We start from the raw sequence: 27,680 nt of genomic DNA, 5'->3' as shown, positions 1-27,680 counted from the left end.
TTTGTTCAAAAAGCTGCAAAATACCATGTGATTAAAAATAAAAAAGCTGTAAAGATGCTTCAGAAGAAAAATTCTTAAAAGAAAAAAAAGTATTTCTGGAAGTGAAAAAATGTGAAAACGCTCCATGCGAACCAAGCCGCACAGCGCTGACTGAACTGAGAGGCGCACTTCACGGCTGCTGCAGCTGCACGGTGTACCGACACTGGGCGTGGCCTCACTTCACCTCACACGGCCATCTTGACTGCGGGCACCATAGCCCTCACACAGTTGCTGCCTCTCCTCACAGCGGCAGACACAGTTCGTCACACCGAAGAAGCCCATTGGCTGATGTGCAGGAGAAACTCCGCCCACCACCACCACCACTGTCAGGGATCTCTGAGCAGAACCTGGGAACGGGTCATACGCATGCGCAGTAGGTCGTGTCCTGAAAGAACTACCTTACCATGCATGCTTTGCGGTGTGTGGGGTCTCCTGTCTAGGGCACCCGCAGGGCTCCATGGTGATGCGTGTCCGGGCTTTATTCGCGGCAGTATGACATTGTGGCTCTGGTAGGTGATGATATACGTCACACAGACGTGTCACTGGTGCATTGGGGTACGCGGCTGCAGAGGTGGGGGTACATTAGCATCCTTTATGTATGATTGCCCCAAAATTAGCAAGAGAGCTGTGAGCGTGGAGACCCGCAGTGCAGTCATCCATTCATTATAGGGTCGCCCAGGATTAGTGATGTGATCATATAAAAGATGTGCAGCCATGTATTCACAGCATCACAGTGGTGGTCCCGATCGCTGGACCCCGTACTGATGCCAACGTATAGGGCACCGGACCGCTGAGGACAGCGATTGGCGGACACAGGTACATGGACCTCAGCGCTGTACAGAAGGGACTACAGCTGTGACCGGTCACTACACTCCGCGGGACCCCCAGACCTCCCTACATCAGCCATTCAGGGCATGGCACACAAGACCCCGATTCTAGGCAGTGCCAGGACGTGTAGATCACCTGCACTAGGGGAGATGTGGAGCTTCTGGGGGGTGGATGCTTGGTTTTTGGGGTCTGAGATTCCAGACAGCGGGTTATCAGTTCCTGTATATTATAAAGCCCATCGACCATTTTCCTAATTCATATAAATATGTGGGAAAATAGCACGTTGCCCCTATAAGCTATAATAAGTGCAACTTATTTATCAAATAAACACTTTTCCTAGACTGCACCAGGTCTGATCTGGCACAGAGATGGCGCCCTGTTGCATGTCTCGTATCCCAATAGGTAGCAGGTGTAATAATGATAATGTTAGCAAATACTTCCATTTCGAAATGTAGTATAGTTCTTCTTATTTGCTATGTTGCTTACCCCATGTGCAGGACATTGCAGTAGCTTAGATATCCATGGTTACGTCCATTCATATAGTGACAGTTAGTGGTCGTAACCATGGATACCTAAGTTACTACAATGTCCTGAACATGGGGTATGTGACAAAGCAAATCAGAAGAACTATACTACATTTCTAATTGGAGGTGTTTGCAAATATTATTATTACACTTACTATGTATTGTGATAGGATCTTGGAAATGGGAATACCTGTTTAGTTTTACCTGGTGCTATTACTGGGAGGACGAACTAGTCAATGAAAACTGCACAGCAGAATTGTATTCCTCTTTTCTATTCTTGCCCTAGAATAGAAAAGATGTGTAACATTTCATGAGAACTTGCAGCAGAATGTCTGTCTGCCTCCAGCTCCTCCACTCTCCATAAACTCTCATGAGGATCAGCTGCCATCTGGTCTCTCAGTAAGGGCTCATGCAGAGGTCCGTGGCTCTCCGACCACAATGCACCGACTGCTCGCGGGTCTCCTGATCCAAGCATTTCTATGAGGCTGTCAAGCTGCGGTAAAAGGGACAAACCCTTTAAGGAGGAATTGAAAAGAATATAATGGTGCAGACAACGACTGCTGAGGTCTGAAGTCCCAGGCACCCCATCAGTGCTGCATCTGGCTTGTACCCATATACACTTTATGTTCCTTTGTACTTTTCTTTATTCAGGAGGCTTAGATGCTGACTCCAATAATGATCTTCCATGTAATGTACTCTACACAAGTGTCCGAAGGAGATGGAAGGACCGTTCCCAGGCTTGAGGGAGCTGCACAAGAAGTTACTGGAAGCTGCCCCCCTACATGAAGATGTACAAGCTGCTGCAGCCCTCTTAATGCCAGGCAATGCAAGCGGAGCATGTAGCCTTCCAGGTGACACTTATGTTACTATATCTCTTTTCAGTCCATACTGACTGATGGGTGCCCAGCTGTTAAAATCCATGTTGATTGTTAAGGTGACCATACACATTAAATGACCCATCAGTGTGGCCACCTGGCCATGTAATGTGTATTCTAGTGTCTCAGATCTCTCCTAGCAGCATTTGTTGGGGGTAATGGAGTATCGGGCAAATTAGATTTCAGTATGCCTGATCCTTTGTTCTCATGGCAAGTAGGGTTCCTCCAGAGATGTCTGCCAGCCGCTTATCTTTCTGTTGAGAACTGTGCTCATATCCAAGTATGCAGGTTTTGACCGGGGTTGGAGGCAACAAGCTTCTGCCGACTGAACATTCAGCCAACAGCCATCAAACATGTATGTCTACTCTGAGAATACAGTTAAGTAAATAAGGCAGCACACTGCAGCGCTAGAACATGCAAACTTTTAATATATGAAATTTGAACTGCATTACTGCACTAGAAATATGAAAAATGAGAGCGTTTAGCGCATAAAAATGGCCAATTTTATGTGTACCTGGTAGCCCCTTTTACGGCATCTCTCTTATACCAGGTCCTACACTTGCCTTACCTCTCTGAGAATAAACGTCTCCATCTGAATGGGTACATGTGAAACCTCTTCCTAGACTAAAATTCTCTCTCTCTGTGGAGGGGTATTGGACCTGCTGTAATTAAAACACCTGTGGCTAGGAGGCGGAGTGCACGATCAGAAGGCTAGAGAATTCATTTCAAAAACCTGACCGGCACATCCAAACATAGACTCAGTGTGAACAGGTGCTGAACCTAGAGTCGCCAACTCGTATATAGTTAAGTAAATAAGGCAGCACACTGCAGCGCTAGAACTGTTATGAATAGGTAATTCAGAACCACAATGGACCTTGAAGTTCAGAGCACACAAGTGACCTGACAAAAACCACAAAACATAGGACGAGCTCTGAGACGTGGGAACTCTGCTGACCACAATCCCTAAACCTATCAAACCACACTAGAGGTAGCCGTGGATTGCGCCTAACGCTCCCTATGCAACTCGGCACAGCCTGAGAAACTAGCTAGCCTGAAGATAGAAAAATAAACCTACCTTGCCTCAGAGAAATTCCCCAAAGGAAAAGGCAGCCCCCCACATATAATGACTGTGAGTTAAGATGAAAATACAAACACAGAGATGAAATAGATTTAGCAAAGTGAGGCCCGACTTACTGAATAGACCGAGGATAGGAAAGATAGCTTTGCGGTCAACACAAAAACCTACAAACAACCACGCAGAGGGGCAAAAAGACCCTCCGCTCCGACTAACGGTACGGAGGTGCTCCCTCTGCGTCTCAGAGCTTCCAGCAAGCAAGCAAAACCAAAAAAACAAGCTGGACAGAAAATATAGCAACAAAAGTAACACAAGCAGAACTTAGCTTATGCTGAGCAGACAGGCCACAGGAACGATCCAGGAGGAAGCAAGACCAATACTAGAACATTGACTGGAGGCCAGGATCAAAGCACTAGGTGGAGTTAAATAGAGCAGCACCTAACAACTTAACCTCATCACCTGAGGAAGGAAACTCAGAAGCCGCAGTACCACTAGTGACCACAGGAGGGAGCTTGATCACAGAATTCACAACATAGAACATGCGAACATGAAATACGAAATTTGAACTGCATTATTGCACTAGAAATATGAAAAATGAGAGCGTTTAGCGCATAAAAATGGCCAATTTTATGTGTACCTGGTAGCCCCTTTACGGCATCTCTCTTATACCAAGTGTAGGACCTGGTATAAGAGAGATGCCGTAAAGGGGCTACCAGGTACACATAAAATTGGCCATTTTTATGCGCTAAACGCTCTGATTTTTCATATTTCTAGTGCAGTAATGCAGTTCAAATTTCGTATTTCAAGTTCGCATGTTCTAGCGCTGCAGTGTGCTGCCTTATTTACTTAACTATATACGAGTTGGCGACTCTAGGTTCAGCACCTGTTCACACTGAGTCTATGTTTGGATGTGCCGGTCAGGTTTTTGGAATGAATTCTCTAGCCTTCTGATCGTGCACTCCGCCTCCTAGCCACAGGTGTTTTAATTACAGCAGGTCCAATACCCCTCTACAGAGAGAGAGAATTTTAGTCTAGGAAGAGGTTTCACATGTACCCATTCAGATGGAGACGTTTACATAGTAACATAGTAACATAGTTAGTAAGGCCGAAAAAAGACATTTGTCCATCCAGTTCAGCCTATATTCCATCATAATAAATCCCCAGATCTACGTCCTTCTACAGAACCTAATAATTGTATGATACAATATTGTTCTGCTCCAGGAAGACATCCAGGCCTCTCTTGAACCCCTCGACTGAGTTCGCCATCACCACCTCCTCAGGCAAGCAATTCCAGATTCTCACTGCCCTAACAGTAAAGAATCCTCTTCTATGTTGGTGGAAAAACCTTCTCTCCTCCAGACGCAAAGAATGCCCCCTTGTGCCCGTCACCTTCCTTGGTATAAACAGATCCTCAGCGAGATATTTGTATTGTCCCCTTATATACTTATACATGGTTATTAGATCGCCCCTCAGTCGTCTTTTTTCTAGACTAAATAATCCTAATTTCGCTAATCTGTCTGGGTATTGTAGTTCTCCCATCCCCTTTATTAATTTTGTTGCCCTCCTTTGTACTCTCTCTAGTTCTATTATATCCTTCATGAGCACCGGTGCCCAAAACTGGACACAGTACTCCATGTGCGGTCTAACTAGGGATTTGTACAGAGGCAGTATAATGCTCTCATCATGTGTATCCAGACCTCTTTTAATGCACCCCATGATCCTGTTTGCCTTGGCAGCTGCTGCCTGGCACTGGCTGCTCCAGGTAAGTTTATCATTAACTAGGATCCCCAAGTCCTTCTCCCTGTCAGATTTACCCAGTGGTTTCCCATTCAGTGTGTAATAGTGATATTGATTCCTTCTTCCCATGTGTATAACCTTACATTTATCATTGTTAAACCTCATCTGCCACCTTTCAGCCCAAGTTTCCAACTTATCCAGATCCATCTGTAGCAGAATACTATCTTCTCTTGTATTAACTGCTTTACATAGTTTTGTATCATCTGCAAATATCGATATTTTACTGTGTAAACCTTCTACCAGATCATTAATGAATATGTTGAAGAGAACAGGTCCCAATACTGACCCCTGCGGTACCCCACTGGTCACAGCGACCCAGTTAGAGACTATACCATTTATAACCACCCTCTGCTTTCTATCACTAAGCCAGTTACTAACCCATTTACACACATTTTCCCCCAGACCAAGCATTCTCATTTTGTGTACCAACCTCTTGTGCGGCACGGTATCAAACGCTTTGGAAAAATCGAGATATACCACGTCCAATGACTCACCGTGGTCCAGCCTATAGCTTACCTCTTCATAAAAACTGATTAGATTGGTTTGACAGGAGCGATTTCTCATAAACCCATGCTGATATGGAGTTAAACAGTTATTCTCATTGAGATAATCCAGAATAACATCCCTCAGAAACCCTTCAAATATTTTACCAACAATAGAGGTTAGACTTACTGGCCTATAATTTCCAGGTTCACTTTTAGAGCCCTTTTTGAATATTGGCACCACATTTGCTATGCGCCAGTCCTGCGGAACAGATCCTGTCGCTATAGAGTCCCTAAAAATAAGAAATAATGGTAAGGCAAGTGTAGGACCTGGTATAAGAGAGATGCCGTAAAGGGGCTACCAGGTTCACATAAAATTGGCCATTTTTATGCGCTAAACGCTCTCATTTTTCATATTTCTAGTGCAGTAATGCAGTTCAAATTTCGTATTTCAAGTTCGCATGTTCTAGCGCTGCAGTGTGCTGCCTTATTTACTTAACTATATACGAGTTGGCGACTCTAGGTTCAGCACCTGTTCACACTGAGTCTATGTTTGGATGTGCTGGTCAGGTTTTTGAAATGAATACTCTGAGAATACAGGCGCTACTGTGCACATCAATGCTCCTGGTCACTCGATATCCACAGTCCCAAGATTGAGCAGTGGTGCAGATCCATGTGGATGGGAGGAAGCATGGATGTGCAATGGAAAGACCAAATGCACCTCTGTCCTTTTATTCTCTAGATCATTGTTGCCCAACTCCGGTCCTCAAGAGCCACCAACAGGTCACGTTTTCAGGATTTCCTTAGTATTGCACAGGTGATAATTGCATCACCTGCACAGGCAAGCATTCACTGACCTGTGTAATACTAAAGGTACCGTTACACTAAACGACTTACCAACAATCACGACCAGCTATACGACCTGGCCGTGATCGTTGGTAAGTCGTTGTGTGGTCGCTGGGGAGCTGTCACACAGACAGCTCTCTCCAGTGACCAACGATCAGGGGAAAGACTTCGGCATCGTTGAAACTGTCTTCAACGATGCCGAAGTCCCCGGGTAACCAGGGTAAACATTGGGTTACTAAGTGCAGGGCCGCTCTTAGTAACCCGATATTTACCCTGGTTACCATTGTAAAAGTAAAAAAAAAAAACAGTACATACTCACATTCCAATGTCTGTCACGTCCCCCGCCGTCAGCTTCCCGCACTGACTGAAAATTTTGAAGTACATTTGTATCCAGCCCCCTGTAGTCTGATACCCCTAACTAAAATCTTGAGTAACCAATGTCATCCAGAAGTCACATAATTAGTAAATTGAGTCCATCTGTGTGTAATTTATTCTGATTTATGAGGCATCAGAGGTTTGTTTGAGAACATTAGGGGTCAAACAGCATCATGGAAAACACAAAAACAAGGAACACACCAGACAGGTCAGGGATAACGTTGTGGAGAAGAGTAAAGCAGAGTTTGATTATAAAAAAAAAATAGGCTAAGCTATGAACATCTCATTTCACTGTTTAATCCACTATCCAAAAATGAAAACCGGATGGCACAACAGCAAACCTACCAAGACATGGCTGTCCACCTAAGCTGACATCATAAGCAAGGAAAACACTATTTAGAAAAGCAGCCATGAGGCCCATGGTCACTAAGAAGGAGCTGCAGAGATCCACAACTCAGGTGGGAGAATCTGTCCACAGGACAACAATTAGTCTTATTCTCCACAAATCTGGCTTTTATGAAAGAATGGCAAGAAAGCCATTTTTGAAAGCAACCCATAAGATGTCCCATTTTCAGTTTGTATGGGATACAGCTAATATGTGGAAGAAGGTGATTGGGTGAGATGAGACCAAAGTAGAACATTTTGAGCTAAATGTAAAAGCTATGCATGGTGGAAAACTAACACTGCACGTCACCCTGAAAACACCATCCCCACCATCAAATAGGGCTGTAGCAGCAGCATCATTCTGTGGGGATGCTTTTCTTCAGCACGAATAGGGAAGCTGATCAGAGCTGATGGGACGATGGATTGAGCTAAATACAGGGCAACCTGTTCGAGGCTGCAGAAGACTTGAGACTAGGGCGTAGGTTCACCTTCCAGCAGGACAATGACCTTAAAGATACTGCCATAGCTACATTGGCGTGGTTTAGGTCAAAGCATATTATTGTGTGTGTGAATGGCCCAGTCACAGTCCAGACCTAAATCCCATTGAGAATCTGTGGTAAGACTTGAACATTTCTGTTCAGACGTCTGCATCCAATCTCACTGAGCTAGAGCAAGTGTGCAAAGAAGATGAGCAGAAATGTTAGTCTCTTCATGTGGAAAGCTTGTAGAGACAGTCCATAAAAGACAGGGGCGTAACTACCACGGTCGCAGCAGTCGCCACTGCGACAGGGCCCGGGGGAGTCAGGGGCCCGGCAGGTCAGATGCATGCCGACATCAGCAAAAAGTTCAAAACTGTTGCCGCGCAGGTGATTCCTCCCGCACTGCAAAAGACAGACCTGCCCTCCACCTGACCTGCCGGGCGCACACATCAACTCAGCAGCCGACACCTGAACTGTTAGAAAGGAAGAGCTGAAGGACCTGTGGTGACGTCATCATTATCATAGGTCCTTCACCATTTATCAGGTCCTTCAGCTCTCAGCAGCAGCTCAGTGCTGGTTGTGTGCAGCTCGTGTTCTCTGGTATCAGCCAGCAGCAGATTTCCGGTTCCTGCTGTTCCGGTGAGATGTGTATTTAGATGGGGCAGAATGTGGAGTGAAATGGGGCAGAATGTGGAGTCAGATGGGACAGAATGTGGAGTCAGATGGGGCAGGATCATGGGCAGGATGTGGATTTGGCTGGAAAATATTTTGGCAGGGGGTGCCCATTTGAAAGTTTGCATCGGGGCCCATAACTTTGTAGTTACGCCACTGCCAAAAGATATTCAGCAGTAATTGCAGTGAAAAGTGAGGTGGTCCTACAATGCATCGACTGAGGGAAGGGGGGTGTTAATAAAAATGCAAGTCACAATTTTCAAATTGATATTTTTATATTTAGAAAACCATGCATCATTTTCTTAACCCTTCACAAATACTTGCTACTTTCTGTTGTTGTATTTTATTGGAATTTGAAATGATATACTAAGTTTTGTGGTTGTAACATGAAGAAATGTGTAAAAGTTCACGGAGTATGAATACCGTATTTTTCGGACTATAAGACGCACGTTTTTCTCTCAAAATGTGGAGGAAAATGGGGGGTGCGTCTTATAGTCTGAATGTATTGGCTCTGGCTGAAGTGGGGGAGTGGTATCGGAGGAGGAGCTGGTCACAGAGGCAGGAGCCGGCGGCTCCGGCTAACTCCTGTGCCCGATGCTAAAGAGAAATGAATATGCACTGCATTCCACGCCCATGGGCATGGAGGGCAATGAATATTCATTTCTTTCTGATATGATTGATTGGCCCAATCCCCTTGCTGCAATGATTGGCCCCATCCCAGTCCTGGTATCCAAGGCCCCATCAGAAAAGATTAAAATTAAACAAACCTTTACTCTTACCTTCCTCCGCTCCCTTGCAGTCGCAGCGTCCTGCTCCGGTGCCAGCAGCTGCTTCATGCCTTTTAAGCAGCGCATGGCAGGGACATCATGAGCTGCTCACAAGCAGAGCACAGCTGACGGAATATTCACAGTGGGAGTTCATCAGAGATCGCGGTGAGTATCCATTCCTCTTCAATAGCGCGCACTGTCAGCCGCCTGCTTCCTGCTGCTGTCAGGGGTCACATATACCGATACTTAAGATAAATGAATATTCAGAATATTCAATCATACCAGCAAGGGGATGGTACCAATCAATCATACCAGGAACGGGATGGGGCCAATCAATCATATCAGAATAAGAATGGAACCATGCATTCCAGGACTGGGATGGGGCCAATCATACCAGAACAAGGTTTCAACCATGCATACCAGGATGGGGTTGAAGGGACCATATTTAACAGGATAGATTATCTTAAGTACAGAAATGACCACATTTTTTGCTTCAGTTTTTTTTCTCTCCTAATTTCCTCTAAAACCTAGGTGCGTCTTATGGTCCAGTGCGTCTTATAGTCCGAAACATGTGGTACTTTTTCCAAGGCAGTGAATGTGTATCTGTAAAACAAGTCTGTATAGAGAAGAATTACAGTCTGCACTACTGTGTGCACAATTATTCAATTTGTATGCTTGATGAATAATTTTATTATTGAACAACTCCAGTGTTGGTCAATCCAAAAAGTTAATAAACCTTAATATTTACAAAAGTAAAAGTGAAGTTTTGTATTTCTTAGGAGAATATCAGTGTGCAGAATTATTATGCAACTAAATGAAAAATGTAAATTTTCCCATCTCATCATTCCTGACCTGAGGAAAACATCTGTCCAATGTTGAAACGTGCCAGCCTTTTATTCTTTTAACCCCTTAATGACCACTGATACGCATTAAAACAATGGCCGTTACGGCACCTTATTCCCTCGTTGCCGGTATAAAATGCAGATCGAGAATAAGGCTGTAGCCCCCCCCCCCCCCCCCCCCCGAGTCGGAAAAATTGCAGGTTCTCTGCTACCGGGGGTAGAAGAGACCCTGGAGAACATGATCAGGGCCAGATGTTCCAGTGCGTGATCACTGAATAATGGCGATCACAAAGAAAAGAAAAAATCTGTGCCCGCCGTTGTAATCATATCTCTCTCTTCTGACATGATATACATGTCAGAGGAGAGAGAAATTGTGTCTCCCGAGTCCCCCCGGTACCTAAGCCTTCCCCCCGGTTCCTCCTGTTCCGTGTCATCTTCCTGGACAACGTGTCGGGCGTACTGCACCTGCCGATATCTGCTGGCCGCTACCCTGCAACAATATGAGATTTTTCCTATTGGTTCCTTTTGATCACTGTGACAGACCCTATCACAGTGATCCAAAGAAAAAAATTGTAAATCAAATTCCACTTTGTAACCCTCTTAGTTAGATAAAAATTATAAAATAAAAAATGTAATTTTTTTCCATTCTTTGCAGTTGGGGTTAGGATTGTCTTAGGGTTGGGGTTTTGTTAGGGTTGGACTTAGAATTTTTTTTTTTAAGGTAAAAAAAATAAATCCTGATGGCTAGTGTTGAGCGCAAGTGCTTGCTACTCGAGTTTTTCAGGTGTGCACGAAGTATTGCGGATCCCTGCATGTGTTTTTTTTTTTTTGGGGGGGTGGGGGTGTCTAACATCCGCATAACATGCTGGTCAGGGACTCCAGCATGTAACTCGAGCACCTGCGATATTCGGCGCATACCCGAGCACCCGATGCAAACTTTAATAGCGAGCACTTTCGCTCAATGATGACATATTCAACATGACTACCTAATGTTATCGAATTCTGTGTCATACTTATGTGTTCAAAATACTCACTATGTCCCTGGATAAAATTCTTGAGGGGTGTGGTTTCCAAAATGGGGTCACTTGTGGGGGGGTTTCCACTGTTTAGGCACATCAGGGGCTCCCCAAACAAAACACGGTGTCTTCTAATTAATTCAAGCAAAGTTTACATTCAAAAAGTCAAATGGTGCCCCTTCCCTTCTGAGCCCTGCCGTGTGCCCAAATAGTAGTATTCCTACACAAATGGAGTATTGGCGAACGTAGGAGAGATTGCAAAACAAATTTTGGGGTCCATTTTCTCCTGTTACCCTTGTGAAAATAAAAAAGTTTTGGTCTATAGTCAATTTTTTGTGGAAAAAGTTGAATGTTCATTTTTTTTTCTTTCCACATTGCTTCAGTTCCTGTGAAGCACCTGAAGGGTTAATAAACTTCTTGAATGTGGTTTTGAGCACCTTGAGGGGTGCAGTTTTTAGAATGGTGTCACTTTTGGGTATTTTCTGTCATATAGGCCCCTCAAAGTGACTTGAAATGTGATGTGGTCCCTAAAAAAAAAAAAAAAAAAAAAAAATGGTGTAAATTTTATTGGAAAAATGAGAATTTTTGTCTACTTTTAACCCCTATAACGTCCTATTAAAAAAATTTAAAAAAAAAGGTTTCGAAAATTGTGCTGATGTAAAGTAGACATGTGGGAAATGTTATTTATTAATTATTTTGTGTGACGTATCTCTCATTCAAGTGCATAAAAATTAAAAGTTTTGAAAATTGCAAAAACTTTTTACCACCATCACGAAGTACAATATGTCACGAAAAAACAGTCTTGGAATCAGTGGGATCCGTTGAAGCGTTTCAGAGTTATTACCTCATAAAATGACACTGGTGAGAATTGTAATAGTTGGCCTGGTTTGCCGCGATGCCTTTTTTTCGCGGAAAAAAATGCATCATGTGCACAAAACATGCGGAATTCATTCTAAATGATGGGATGCTTATTGAATGCGTTTTTTTTGCGGTTTTATAGCGTTTTTATCGGGAAAAAACGCGAAAAAACCGCAATGTGTGCACACAGCCTTAGGGTACGTGTCCATGTTCAGGATGGCCGGCGGTTTGGACGGAGTGGCAAAATCGCTCCGCCCAAAAGCTCCGCCCCCTTCTGGGGACACGATGATGCCGGATGTGTTCATTGCACACATCCGGTATCATCGCACCCCACACATAGGGCCCTGTGTTATACCTTGCAGCGGCGCAGCGTTGCCGCAAGGTAAACGGACATGCTGCAGCGTCAAACACGCAGCGTTTCCTGGACGTGGAAACATACCCTTAAATTCTTCTGAAGATATTTCTTGCCTGTCTGTCACACTCAGCAGCGCCTATATCGCCCCCTTTTTTTATTTAAATGTTTATACTAGTTTTCTGATACACGGTAGTTCCTGGACCATACCATCACCTGTGGCAGCTGATTACTCTCATCTCTGGATTTGAAACATGGTTGTGCCTGGTATTTGCGCATCCCTCTAAGGTGAGCGTTCTAACATATGCCCTTTCTTTCAGTCCTCACATCTCCACTTTATTAAGGATTTCTGCACTATGGTGTTGATTTTGAGTCAATCTTCAACCCGAAAAGGAACAACTAGCTCATCTTTAATATTGACAGGCCGTAGCAGTACCCCACTTCCACCTTGCTGCCATCCAAGCGAAAGTGGAGGTCTGTGCCTGTTACTGACACGGCCACAGGCCCATCCATTTGGTCCATTGAGATTCACTTTCATCTCATCAGCAAATGAAACCTTTGAAAAATCCGTCTTCAGATATTTCTTGGCCCAGTATTGACATTTCCTCTTCTGTGTCTTGCTCAGTGGTGATCGTGTTTCAGCCTCCTTACCTCATCCATGTCTCTGAGCACTGGACACCTTGTACTTCTGTGTCTTGCTCAGTGGTGGTCGTGTTTCAGCCTCCCTTACCTCATCCATGTCTCTGAGCACTGGACACCTTGTACTTCTGTGTCTTGCTCAGTGGTGGTCGGGCCTCAGCCCCCTCATCTCGGCCCCGTGTCTCTGAGCACTGATCACCTTGTACTTCTGTGTCTTGCTCAGTGGTGGTCGTGTTTCAGCCTCCCTTACCTCGGACATGTCTCTGAGCAATGGACACTTGTACTTCTGTGTCTTGCTCAGTGGTGATCGTGTTTCAGCCTCCTTACATCGTCCATGTCTCTGAGCACTGAACACCTTGTACTTCTGTGTCTTGCTCAGTGGTGGTCGGGCCTCAGCCCCTTCACCTTGGCCCCGTGTCTCTGAGCACTGATCACCTTGTACTTCTGTGTCTTGCTCAGTGGTGGTCGTGTTTCAGCCTCCCTTACCTCGGACATGTCTCTAAGCAATGGACACTTGTACTTCCGCGTCTTGCTCAGTGGTAGTCGGATTTCCGCCTCCTTACCTCAGCCATGTCTCTGAGCACTGAACACCTTGTACTTCTGTGTCTTGCTCAGTGGTGGTCGGGTTTCAGCCACCTCACCTCGGCCACCTTGTACTTCTGGGCCTCCAGGGAGTCTGCAGCACTGGAATATGTCAGCACTGGAGGATAATGGCTTCCTGGTCACTTCACGTTTGATTTTTCTCAAATCTTTGGCAGTTAATGTGCCTCTTTTTTTCTGAACACAATTTTTGTGATCTTGTTGACTTTTTGCAACAACATTTTTAATGGTTCTGTGATTACTCCCCAATATGTTAGCAATATCAGGAGTGTCGCTTTGACTTTTCAATTGGTTACATATCTTTTTTTTTTTTTTGCTCGTTTAGCCTGAGTAAAGCAAGCTGCCTAATTATTCTGCACACCTTGATAAAGAGTGTTGTATCCTTCGGCCTCAACCCCCCCTCATTACACAGATACACGTCACCTGATTTGATTCGTCCAATTAGCATTCACATTTATACAGTTTGGATTTGGAAAATCTCCATAAAATGATGATGTGGTCAAATACTCACTTGCCTAATAATTCTGCACAAGGTGTACTCTCTGTTATCAGCCAAAATAGTATGGCAGTAGAAAGTGCTAGGGGTGCGTTGTATCAAACAGGTGTCGGTATAATCGTGCTCAGTATCGCATAGAAAAGGCCAAAGTGCAGACCTGTATCTAAAACATTGAAGAGGTTGTGGCGTTCCACCAAGCCCCATAGACCTGATGATTGCTAGGTGTCCCCAGGTGCTGACCGCACTAGACAAGAGGAGATCGCTTCGAGCAATCCCAGTCCATGGTCCAGGTCCGTGCACTCTGGCTGTGGATAGGGGCTGCACAAATCTCTTGAGCTTCTGGGCCGCCGGGTTGCCGATTGATTCTACGACCTGGCATGATATCATTGGCACACAGGTGCCAACGTGTCAGCCCCCAAATCATAACCCGAGCCTGGAATTTAAGGAAAGTCATGCAGCTCCTGTCTATGGCCAGAGAGCACTGACTTGGACTGGGGTGGTCAGATGACTCTTATCTAATGTGCGTAGTCCTTTCACCATCTCATTAATTCTATGTCTTCTGTCCTTTTTCCTATATTTTAGCAGTCCATGAAAACGTTAGGCCGGTGCCAAATCTTAGCTCGGGCAGTGAGTCTACCACGTGGTTACCCCGGGATGCTACCTTGCTTCAGCTGTCTCTTATCCAGATTCTTATCATCAAAGCCGAAAACCTCTGCACCGAGCCAAAAGTTCGAAGTCAGTATTCACATGTAGTGGAGCTGTTGCAACAAAATGGCGTGGACACCACAATAGTAAGGACTAAACTCTGCTAAGTAGAGCTTAAATATCTCTGTCACTGTAGATATGGGAATCCTGACTGCACAATGTGAGGATTCTCCAGTGCCGGCTCCAGGACCGTGACCGCAAGTATGTGATTTTCATACATGCAGACATGTACCAACTAGACGTACATGGCCTCGCTCAGTGCATTTGTATTGAATGTGTCCAGACAAGTCTAGTTGGAATGTGGCAAATCGCATACTTATGGTCAAGTGACCTCCTGACACTGGCAAATCCCCACAGCGGGCAGTGCAAGCGATGTGAGGATTCAGAAGCCAAAGTCACATAGAGTGACTGCATACTTGTAGTCTGAGGCCGGACAACCCCTTTAATATTTGCCTCTGGGGCTCATACAATAGGACATTGCTTAAAGGGTATGGACACCTTTTAGGTGTTTTCAGGTACATAAATTAATGTTTATGTGGGTAAAATAATTATTTTAATAGTTTCATTAAAAAAGTGGACAGTTTGGCTTCTATAACCTCTATAAATCATAGTGCATAACAGACTGCAGAAAATTCATGTTTTGGCTAACTTTTCAGAATTACATGTCGTGTGTACATTTAGAATCACATTATTTCCTATTTCTTGCATTATATCACTTGAATCTTGCATTTTACACTAGTTTTTCTCTCGGAAGGCTATCTCTAAATTTCAGATGTCTCTGAGCTAGTAGATGGAGACTAGCTGTTATGATGTCTCCCATATTCTGCACACACAGAGACAAGGGATTTTTGTTCTTCTATCTGTCTACAACATACGGACAGAAGCAGCAGCATGGAACATTATATCGCAGTACTGAGCAGTGTAGCTGTGAATCTAACTTTGGGGTGAGACAACAATTACTAGAGCGCACCAGCACCATCTCTGCTTTTCTCTTACACTGCTCCTCACCCCCCATAGATTGCAATAAGCAGCCATAATCTTATCTCGAAGTTACCTGTTTTACAGAGAGAATGATAAGTTCAGGAGGCAGGGGTTTGGGAATGAAATGGCTAATAAGTGGAGAAAGAAGCATTCTTTCTAATAATATATATTACTACATTTATTTTGTTTGCTTATACTAGTAAATAATGGAAAATTTCTGGAAACAAAAAAGAGTAACCATCATTTATTTTTTGTTTTTTTTTCATAAATCTGTAGTACACCTGAAAATAGAATAATTTGTATTATATCTTATTAGAGAAATCTGCTTTTTTTTTTTTTTTTTTTTTCTCTGAAATTCATTCTCAATTCTCGAGTAAAACCAGTCTGGATCTGAATTCAGACTTCCCCATTACTGAGATAGGAGATGACAGTTGGTGCTCATAAAGTTCTATGGAGAACTGCAGCTGTCGTTTCTTGGGAACTTGCAGCAGAATGTCAGGTTCTGCCTCTAGCTCCTCCCCTCACCTCTCCGTATTAAAAGCACCAACTGTCATCTCCTTTCTCAGTAATGGGAAAGTCTGTCTTGAAGAGACAGGAGTAGATTTGTCTGATAAGATATATTATAAAATTGCTTATTTTCATATGTACTATTGATTTATTGCTATGTGCTGTGATAAGTTGCAGTGGCTGCAGAAGCCAAAAGAGTCAACATTTGTAATGAGATCCTACTGCAAAAATGGTTTTTTAGCCCATTTGGGTTACTTTGTTATCACAGTCACCACCATTGAGCGGTGGTGCAGGAAGGAGTGGGACCAGCATGCACCCTGCACACACTCGGTGGTTTCCTGGTACGTCGTGTGACCTCTGTCCGTGCCAACAAGAGTAGCGCTGGCTAAGTACAGGACAGCCCAGTCTGACATCTCCCATATTGTTGTTTGCAGCACGGCTCAGGCCCTTACCTTCTATATTCAGCCATGCTATAGCACTAATCTGATTTTCCCTGGTTCTTTATCAGGGGTCTATCACCTTGTCTGAACTTGGTCCAAGTGAGGTAAAAGTTAGAAGTAAAGATAACCTTTCCCTGGCTGTTTTCATTTACACGAGTACCTCCGCCAATTGCTGCTGCTTCATGATTCCGGAAGAGTTTTTATCTCCTGGCCCCTCCATTCTAAAGTAATGTCTTCAAATTTTCCCTTCACCCAACTGGGCGTATACCAAAGAAAATTTTAGTTTTAAAGGAAACCTGTCACGCGAGGTAAATCTGCAGATTAATAGCGTTACTAACCTGCCCGGCGCCTGCACTTAGCTGACCGCTGTGGGGACAAAATTAACGGCAGCGTTTCGTTTTCAGTCACAGGGGCGGCGCCGGTTCAGTCACCACTCTGAGAATACAGAGCGGCCGCCGTAACCGCACCCCTGGTCCTGACTGACAGCCGGCCCCGATGCAGAGTCCATGTCGGACAGGGCCAGGGACTAGGTTACAGCTTCCTCTGTATACTCAGATCGGTGACTGAACCCGTGTCGACCCCATGACTGATACCTGAACGCTGCCACTGGGAATACATTTCATTTTCTTCCCGCAACTTTCGGCTAAGTATCGGTGTCGGGCAGGTTAGTAAAACTATTAACCTGCAGATTAATCCCGTGTGATATCACAATTTTTTCCACACCCCTTTCACACTCCGCCACCACTTCGGCGATGCTTCCGGCCGGGGCACTCCTGAAGCCAGTGGTTCAGTTTAGCTCCCTGTGACCAGCGAGGAGGATCATTGTAGGGGAGAACGCTCCTGCACTATCTCCCAGCCCCACGGTCCCGCGGCGCGGGACCCAGCACATATTATTTATTGGGAGAAGACCGGCACACGTAGCTACTCTAAGATATCATCACGGATAAACACAATAAGGGGAAGTACGCAAACTGTCTTTTTATCAAAACATTCAATGTGTAGCGATGGAATAAGTTTCAACTGGTGCCGCTATATTGCTTCCTGATTACCGGAACTGATCACCTTTTTCCTTAGTGCGGGTATTAAATCTCCCTATGTCCATCTTCATTTTTCACTCATAAGCAAACCTTTTCAGCGCAGGTGACAACTTATATATATTTCAATGTTCTAATTATAAACAGGGAGTTTCACAGACCCTGTGGCCTCACCAGCAGCTCGGCCTCTAGTTTTATTCCCTTCTCTCTTTCACAACCCCCACTTCCCCTTTTTAAAGTCGGTGTAGCGCCAGTGTGTACCTATTATATCTTTTTGTTTTCCCTTTAAAACTTCCATTGAAAGGTTCTCTTTAATTGCTAAAAGCCCATTTGGATTTGCCTGGCAGTCCAATGACCCCCAATTCATCATTGCTTTTGCATCTTTTTTTGTCTAGTTTTGGGGGTGTAGTGCTTGTTGTTTTTTTTTTTTTTTGTTTGTTTTTTTTTTGCACCCAATTCATTATTCTATTTTCACCTTTTTTACATCTATGTTATGTGTTCTCCTGTTCGTTTTTTGTTTTCCCCTTTCTGGGCAGAGTTTAGCATTTCCATATGTTTCTGACTGATTCATCAATTGCTGGCACGACTTCTCTCCAGTCCCCCATAGGTATATTTTTTTAAGGGAAACTTTTTCTGACTTTTGACACCAAAAGTTGCAAATACTGTTCAAGACAAGGAAAAATGTAATTTTTGACTGCAGCAATTTTGTGAATCGTGTGTGCTATTTTGACGAATTTGGAACCAAAAACGGCAACTGATACCACAAGATAAAAAAGGGAAGAGACAATGATGAATCTGGGCCTTTTTCACATTGCACCCTAATATTTCCCCTAATGTAAGGTGTTATTTGGACAGGGCAATAATCAGGAAGCGAGCATTTGTAGCCACACTCCTTTCCCAATATCATCCCATCTAAGCAGGTCGGCAATCACACGATGAATGAGAATATGTTTGTTCCCAGATAAGATCATTTTTGCTTCCTTGAAAATCATTGATCTCTGCAGCACTTCGTCTGTTATAAATAGGATACGTGCTGCCGAGTACATAAGATTGTTCAGTTTGCACAGAACATTATGTTAATGATCGTTCTGTACAAATTAAAGTGTGAGCAGACTATTAAACGACAGCAGATAATCTTGCATGTATCCAGTCCGTCATCAGTCATTTAGCAGCCACCATTTGGCTGGGAGCTCACCAGAGGCCACATCAGGCTCAGATGTTGGTGGAGGCTAGACTGGCTCTATATTACTGCCTGCGGGTTTAGAATTGGACATCGTAAAAGCACCTGTATTTGTCATGTGTAAGGGTACCAGTACTTTTATGTGTTTTGCAACCTGTTGATGGGCACTTAGGGAAGTCAGACAGAGAATGTCTGCACCTTCTTATTGAGAAATGGCAATAAAGCAGTCTTTCAAATACTTTTTCTCATAAATATAGAAAGTTTTATTTGAATGCATCGTTCTTATATACTAATGTATTTAATATCTGCTTTTGTGTGCAGATTGCACTGTTACACTCTTCAGACAAGGTGCTATCACACATCTCCTCCAAGTGCCTCTCTTCTTTGGTGCTATATCAACTTAAATTCCAGGTGAGCTGCCATTTTTGTTTTACTTTTGTCCTTGTGATTGCCAGTGTTCTGTATTTGACTATTAGGGCTCACTCACACAAGCGTATAACACGGCCCAGTGCTATGCGATAAAACATCACATAGCACTCAGCCCGATGTTATTCTATGGGGCAGCTCAGATCTGTGATTTTGTCATGCTGCGATTGGCAGCGGCAATCAGATTGCACTCATACAAGTCTATGGGTGCGTGTGAAACATCGCACTGCACTCAGATGTCATCCCAGTGCAGTGCGATTACCGTGGATGGAGGGGAAGGAGAAATTACTTTCTCTGTCTCCTCCGCAGCTATGCTGGGATTCTCTCATGCGACAGGATCAGAGCTCAGTGGACTGACACTCAGCTCACACTTGCTGCAGAGCAGGAGCCATTAGCATATCACATCTGATGCTCTTGCATTGGATGCTATACACTAATATAACCCCCCGCCTTAGGGTCCAATCACACTACCATATACACTCCCTGACAGAAGTTATGTCGCTTATCCATGTTATGTAAATAGAAGCTTATAACCTGACGTTAAATTCATCCATTGGTTGTATAAATTATTCATTTGAAAGCTGAAACCCTCCGAAATGTGTTTTATGTTAAAAAAATAAATTGGCACCAATGCAGAAATATTCATCAGTTAATGGACACAGAATGGTCAGATTTTGGCAAGACAAAAGTTTTTTCGCCTGGTCATATAATGCACCCGATCCTAGTTTACATCCTCACCTGTGCTCAGTAAATAATCGGTTAATTAGTGTGTGTGTGTGTGTGTGTGTGTGTGTGTATAAAATGGCCCAGTGTGCATATATCCTAATAGTGAGGGTGCTGAAGTTGCAAAAGATTTCCAAGTAATTTTTTATTTTCCTATGTAGAGAAGAAATGCGGTTGCTGCTTTGTTCAAATCACTTTGACATCCAAGAAGGGAATAAAATAAATCACTCGACTGGAGAAATTTTGATGAGATTTTGATGCTACTAAACGCATTCCTATTTACAGCAATATCACATAGCCCAAGATCGCCCTTGTATTATCAGCTAGCACTAATTGTATGCTTCTCCTCCCTTCCTTCTATTCTCTAGAATGAGGTAAATGCTCATTGGATTCAGTTCTGCCTAAATACTTTGGGTGAAGATCTAGGATCCCGCACACTCACGCCATGTCTGATGTCTCTGATATCTGTTTACAAAGGATTTCTTGTGGATGAGCGGATCAGAAATGCAGGTATTATGCCACCTTTTTATGGATGTGACAATGGACATATTCCATCCACAAATTTGAGATCTGCTGACCGAATCAAATTAGCAAATTACTTGACCATAGAGGAACAGAAGAGGCTGATGCCCCAGTACTGACTCCCACCAAGTTGCTCCTATGTAGTCTATGGGGTCAGCAATGATGCCGAAACTCTACATCAGGATCATTGTGTCTATTCTTATGTTCAGAATACATCACAGCCCCCAACCTCTCAGCAGTTAGGGTCTACGATACCCGCGGGTTAGAAATGACCTTCTTGGCTGTCAATATGAGCTGTCACCTTCGGAGAACCATACTGTAGGATACTGTTTCTAGTTTGTGATGCTCACTGTAATACACAATTTGGTTTAGTAACTTGCATTTTCTCTTCTAGATCATCTGCTGCAGATTATGGGGGCTCTGGAAGATGTATTTGTAGGATTCTGCTCCACCAGTATCACTCACCTTTCAGTAACTGATTGCCAGCCCCCTCCATTAAAGGCTGAGTCCAGCAGCCAGCTCTCCTGCCTCTTGGATCTATTGGAAGTCTTGGTTGCCTTAAGGATAGAGCTGAAGTTAGATGTTTCGCTCTGCAGATACGTCTTATCTGTGATTCTTCCTCAGACCTTGGACCTAATGTCCGTTCCTGTTCCTTACTTTGTTAAGAAGCAGGTCATCTTGGTGCTAAAACGATGTCTGCTCTATAAAGCTGGGGAAGATTTCCTGCCTTCTCCTCACAATATATGTAACCAGCAAGATGCAGCGTCGGATAAGGAGCTAGCCATCCTGGCTACCACACTGCTGAATGCGGTACACCATGGCTGGCTACTGCAAGTGCCTTCAAGTGACCGGTCAAGTAGCTTTGGTGGTGCCAACGAAGGCTCAGAGCGGGGTCCTGACCTGGTGTTCCTGGGTGCTGCCAGTCTTTCTGTTCTCAAAGCCTTGGAAATTCAGTTCCATAATAAAAATAATTCCTACAGTAGCATTGGACAAGGTAATATCTGCAATACAGTGTAATAATAATTGCACCCACAGTGCAAATCAGGTTTATTAACAAGATCTACAAATTTTCTTCTGTTTGCAGTAAACAAATCAACCAAGAACAATATAAATAGCTCAACACGATTAATAAGGGTTTTTTCCAAATTCTACGCAAAATGCTACTTTTACTGAATACTGCATGTGCAAAAATTATTCACCCCCTTAATGAAAAGAAACTTTAGTACTTAATATACAGCCCTTTGGCTGTTATTAGCTGCTGCAGTCATGGTCCACATCCAGACACCAGACTCTGGCAGTGTTCCTGGGGAATCTTTGCCCGTTCCTCATGGGCAATGGTTTCCAGTTCACTAATTTGTCAGTGTGCTGTAACCGTTTCCTTCAAATCCCACCAAAGATTTTCCATGTCATGGTCACTCCAGAATTTCAGTTTTTTTTTTTCTGAAACCAAAGCCTTGGTGGACATTGAGATATGCCTGGGATTATTGTCCTGTTTGAAGATCCAATGATGACCAAGCTTCAAATTCCTCACAGACACCATGATATTTTCTCATAGGATTTCATGATACTTGATTGAATCTATCCTGCCCCCCACACGCTGCGCGTTTCCAGTGCCAAAGGGGGCAAGGCAGCCCCAGAGTATCACAAGCCACCGCCATGCTTCACTGTAGGCATCACGAGATACCACCATACTTCACTGTAGGTGTCACCGAGAAACAGCCATGCTTCACTGTAGGAGTCACCAGGACATCACCATGTTTCACTGTAGTCATCAAGCAGACATTGCCATTCTTCACTGTAGGCCTTTTTTTAAAAACCGTACGTTAAATGTCAAAAAGAAAAATCAAAACTCCAGATTTGCAGTATTTCAGCAGCCACACTTTCCCCCAAAATATAATAAAGAGCAATCAAAACATTGAATGTATGTGAAAATGGTATGAATAAAAATACCTGACCTGGGCAATCATATTGCTGGGATATTTTACTACAAAATTGAATGCTGTGAAAACAAAACCTGAAAAAAATCTGCAATTGTTTTAAGTGTATTTTATCATTCAAAACTATAACTTGCGCCACAAAAAAAAACAGGCCCTACCCATACTGCTATATCAATGGTAAAAAAATAAAGTTTCAAATAATAATGAAGAGTAGAAGTATTTAGGCACCGGTATTCCAACGCTTGGATGTATAGTCAGAGACTATAGTGAGTGAGGATTATTACGGTGGTGCATGGGCTAAGACCAAGGTATGCAGTTTATAGAGAAGTGAAAAGCCGCACTCACCGAATCCTGGTGAAACGCAAGGAGCAAAACGTTGCAATGTCCACTTTTTTGTTCCCCCACATCCTTTTTCCTGACACACCTGCAAAGCGATGAATTATATCCATATAATTTGGATTAAAGGACTTTTAGCTGCAAGGATTTGGTGAATGCTGCTTTTCACTTTTCTATAAATTGCAAAAAGTTTCAGCTTTTGTAATTTGGGGAATGTTATAGCAAAACTGAAAACAACATCTGCTTTTTTTTCCAACTAGAATACTGCCGTTTGTGTCAATGCATCTGCGGAGCTGCGATATTAGTCCGTAGTCCATTTCCTATGTGAAGTCCCTCTCTGATAGGGTTATACTGATATTTGGGTTCATGTATGAAAAAGACTAAATGTCACCCACTAGATGGCGCCAGTCTTACTACTCTTTGCAACAATGGAGTCCTTTAATAAGGTTTTTGGACAGATTATGGTTAACTCTTCCCTGAACTATGTAGTTTGACGTTCCATCTCCATATTTACTGATGCTTCTACTCCAGGACTGTATAACATACGTAAACTGGATGGATTTACGCTGGCCTGTTAATAGTTTTAGAAATGCTCATCTATATACATAATTGTCTAAGGGTCACTTCCGTCTGTCTGTCTGTCCTTCTGTCACGGATATTCATTGGTCGTGGCCTCTGTCTATCATGGAAATCCAAGTCGCTGATTGGTCGCCGCAAAACAGCCACGACCAATCGGCGACAGGCACAGTCCGGAAGAAAATGGCCGCTCCGCACCCCGCAGTCAGTGTCCCCGGCGCTCCGCTCCCTGCAGTCAGTGTCCCCGGCGCCCGCTCCATACTCCCCTCCGGTCACCGCTAACACAGGGTTAATGCCGGCAGTAACGGACCGCGTTATGCCACGGGTAAGGCATTCCGTTACCGCAGCTACCCGATGCGTTAGAATCGGGCCACCATCTAGTCTCCCTATAATCATCCAGTGTAAACAGATTGACGATCACCCAACGAACAAGCAAAATGCTTGTTCATCGGATGAAATGACTTTTAAAAATCTTCGTTCTCGGCAGCACATCATCCAGTGTAAACAGGACCTGCGCTGACGATAATCTATTACTGATCATTCTGTGTACATGGAAATGCTATTGGCCTTTGGCTGTCGTTTCATGGCCTATTTACAATCGGCTTACAACTAGCTGATTGTTAGTCGTTTAATACCGCAAGTCAGGTGGTGTAAACCCGCCCTTACTAAATAGCAGCTAGTTAAACACCACAGGCTGTCTGCGCTCGGTCTTCCCCTCTCTTAGTTGTAGGAATGGATAATACGTCTGTGGAACACAATTGTTGGAGCTGCCAAATATTGGGCCACTATGAACTTTGTTAAATCTTATCTGACCCATCTTTCCTCAGTAAATCTTAAGGTACCGTTACACTAAACGATTTACCAACGATCACGACCAGCGATACGACCTGGCCGTGATCGTTGGTAAGTCGTTGTGTGGTCGCTGGGGAGCTGTCACACAGACAGCTCTCCAGCGACCAACGATGCCGAAGTCCCCGGGTAACCAGGGTAAACATTGGGTTACTAAGCGCAGTGCCGCGCTTAGTTTCCCGATGTTTACCCTGGTTACCATTGTAAATGTAAAAAAAAAAAAAAACACTACATACTTACATTCCGGTGTCTGTCACGTCCCCCGGCGTCAGCTTCCCTGCACTGTGTAAGCGCCGGCCGTAAAGCAGAGCGGTGACGTCACCACTGTGCTCTGCTTTACGGCCGGCCGGCGCTGACACAGTGCAGGGAAGCTGACGCCGGGGGACGCGACAGACACCGGAATGTAAGTATGTAGTGGTTTTTTTTTTTACATTTACAATGGTAACCAGGGTAAACATCGGGTTACTAAGTGCGGCCCTGCGCTTAGTAGCCCGATATTTACCCTGGTTACCAGTGAACACATCGCGGGATCGGCGTCACACACGCCGATTCAGCGTTGACAGCGGGTGATCAGCGATCAAATAAAGGTCCTGATCATTCGCAGCGACCAACGATCACCCAGCAGGGGCCTGATTGTTGGTCGCTGTCACGCATAACGATTTCGTTAACGATATCATTGCTACGTCACAAAAAGCAACAATATCGTTAACGAAATCGTTATGTGTGACGGTACCTTTAGCAGATGACACTACAGTGTCTCATTCCAGGTCCCAATAAAGGGATTATATACACTTCTCCCCACCACACAATCAGTATTACCTAGAAGATGGAAGTCTGCTCTCGCCCATCTAGATCTAATGGGGTTGCATTGTTGTGAAGGATATGATTGCTGCTAAATCCGCTAACACCCTGGAAGTTGATAGTAAAATCATGAGTTCAGGCCTCATATCCCATCGCTGCCCGAACCCTCTTCGATACCTGCAGAAATCTTCATTCATTGTTTTTTCTCCTGGACCCCATTATTTTCTTGTCTTGTCAAAAACATTAGAACTTTCATACATTGGTTTTCCATACATCTTTACTTAGGAATACATTTATTTACACACTGTTCAAAGATAAATTAGAGACTTGTAAAAGAAAGGCAACGTTCCAAATGTCACGAGGCTGCCTTTTTTTGGATATCTCGAGGAGATGGAAGTAAATAAGAAAAGGAAACTTCAAGATGTTTGATTAGAACTTCTTGTTCCCCTCCAGGTCTACTTGTAATTTTTGTGTGCTGAGTAAGTGCAGTTATTTGGTGGTGTAATACGTACTATTGTGTTACATTACCTCATCCCACACTTGGACATAACCTGATTTATGGTAGATGAGACCTCTTGGATTGTTCCTCTAACTACGGAAACATTCACTGTTAGGTGAGATTGGATCGGATGAATGGTAAGGTAAGAAGAGTAACACTTATTTTTCTTTGTTTCTAGGGTGTACTGAATTTTCAGAAATTCCCAGGTGTATGGCTCACCTCCTGAATTTCCTGAAACCACATCTTGGATGGAAGGAGCCAGTGCACCTCTGTGAATGGGTGTCCCTCACCTTTATAGAGCAGGACGATGACATGTTGGAGGTAGCGAAGAATTTGCTTCAGATGTACCTACACAATCCAAGGTGACAGTTTTACTAGTTTGTACCCATAACCTGCTGTTAGCCCATACAGTACCTGTGTTCAGCTTTCTTTTCTGATGCATTGATGCGGAAATCTGGGAAATGAAAGACAAAATGAATGCATGTTGGTTACTAACGTATTTTAGAATAAAAATGGCTATGGACCATCCATATGGCTAATGGCTGGCATGTGTGCCACCGTACAGGGCATGTACAACGGCTACCAATATATGTTTTGGTTGTGCATTTTTTTTTTTTTAATTCTTTTCTATTTTTTGTTTTTCTTTTTTCATTTCTCCAGGCTGTGGAGCAATGATGTTAATTATCTTCATGCTTCCTTGACCTTTTCTGCACGGCCTTGCACGATGAGTAACAGGGGGACAAGCCTAGGCTAGTTCATGTTAACAAGAATGTTTTTTTTTTGTATTCCGGTTCAGACTGCACTCCACAACTAGTGATCTTGAGAAGGACGTTTGGAAGTTGCCATCACATCAGTGCGGGATCAACCCACATTGCCTCTTCTTGTTCCTGTTGAGGAATGTGTCGTTTGATGCATCGGTCCTGTTGGATTTCCTGATCTCCTCCGAGACCTGCTTTCTTGAGTATTTTGTCAGGTATTTGAAGCTTCTGAAGGGAGAGTGGCCTCAATTTTGCTTAACCTGCACCTTTATTGATAAGTCGGCCTCTCTCCAGTTTCATGGTGTGGACAATGTCTCCGACTGTCCTATGCCGGCAGTGAAGAGGTCACGTGCACAAGAAACCATTTGCAATCCACGTGAGGATACAACTACTGTGCCTGGTCCAAACAATAAGCAGTCAGCCTGTTCTCACCCATCTGACTCTGAAAGCTCATCCTCTTTAGGTGCTCTTCATCGCCTTGTAGAATACGACAGCTCTGAAGATTCAGAATCAGAAATGTCAGCTAGCGATCCTTGTCTGGTCACCTCTCACCCTGCTGGGGCTGACACCTCAGATTTAGATAGACCTATGAAGAATCTGGGGCTGACAGCCGTGGGTTCGTTATTGCCTTCCACATCGGTAAGTGTGGGCATCCTGAAGAACTCGGCACTGTGTCTGCAAGATCTCCAGGAAGCCATTAGCAGACTCCATAGAAAGAAGCTGTTTCCATACAACCCATCTGCTTTACTAAAGCTGTTGACCCATGTGTGTGCCCAGAGCAAAGAATGAAGCACTCACATGTTGACTAAATCATCTGGATCCATTTTCCTATTAAGGAAGCAATGAACATCCACTAAGTTTTGGAGATTCCTGCTCCATGTTCCTTTAAAATGAAATACTGACCCATATTATATGCATGTAAACTAGGCTAAAACTCAAGACTTTTTTTGACCTCTCAAAATCAATGTTGCTGAAAAATATTATCTGAGCTTTGCCTAGTAACTTATTCAAGACAGGCTGTCCTTTATTAGGGTTGTCCCTAGTGTACAGCTTTCTCCATGTCACAAATGGCGTGGCGGTGCACATACGCCATTCCATTAGAGGACATGAGACCCCCTTTCTTGGGAAAGATGAGGGTCCCAGCTGTTGGACCACTGCAATCAAACACAGGTGATATAATGCAATTTTGGGACAACCCTTTACAATTTTGTGTAGCTAGTAACAAAAAAAAAATCATGTGTACCCCACAATATGTCAACTTGCACTGATTTAAATTATGTAATCATTCTCTTAGGCCGTGTTCGCACTTAGTGTAAATGCTGCTTTTCTGTGTGTGTGTGTGTGTGTACAGAAGATACAGGTCCTTCTCAAAAAATTAGCATATAGTGTTACATTTCATTATTTACCATAATGTAATGATTACAATTAAACTTTCATATATTATAGATTCATTATCCACC

At 43.8% G+C, this 27,680-nt stretch overlaps 1 protein-coding gene across 2 annotated transcripts; it reads left to right on the top strand.

Moving 5' to 3' along the window:
- The first annotated feature begins 426 nt into the window (after nt 1-426).
- LINS1 (lines homolog 1) lies at nt 427-27,680 on the top strand. 2 transcript variants are annotated; one of them, XM_069766315.1, is made up of 8 exons: nt 427-548; nt 2,043-2,242; nt 14,529-14,737; nt 19,115-19,204; nt 20,311-20,452; nt 20,859-21,458; nt 25,641-25,824; nt 26,259-27,680. In XM_069766315.1, the coding sequence occupies exons 2-8, from the start codon at nt 2,110-2,112 to the stop codon at nt 27,007-27,009; spliced, it is 2,109 nt and encodes a 702-aa protein (XP_069622416.1). In that variant the 5' UTR covers nt 427-548; nt 2,043-2,109; the 3' UTR covers nt 27,010-27,680. The 2 variants fall into 2 exon arrangements, with proteins under 2 accessions (XP_069622416.1, XP_069622417.1); XM_069766316.1 differs by having other exon boundaries at nt 14,532-14,737; nt 26,259-27,147.

The sequence above is a fragment of the Ranitomeya imitator genome, chromosome 4 (assembly GCF_032444005.1).
Source record: "Ranitomeya imitator isolate aRanImi1 chromosome 4, aRanImi1.pri, whole genome shotgun sequence".
In the NCBI taxonomy this organism is placed as follows: Eukaryota; Metazoa; Chordata; class Amphibia; order Anura; family Dendrobatidae; genus Ranitomeya; species Ranitomeya imitator.
This window is presented reverse-complemented; position numbering and strand designations above follow the sequence as displayed.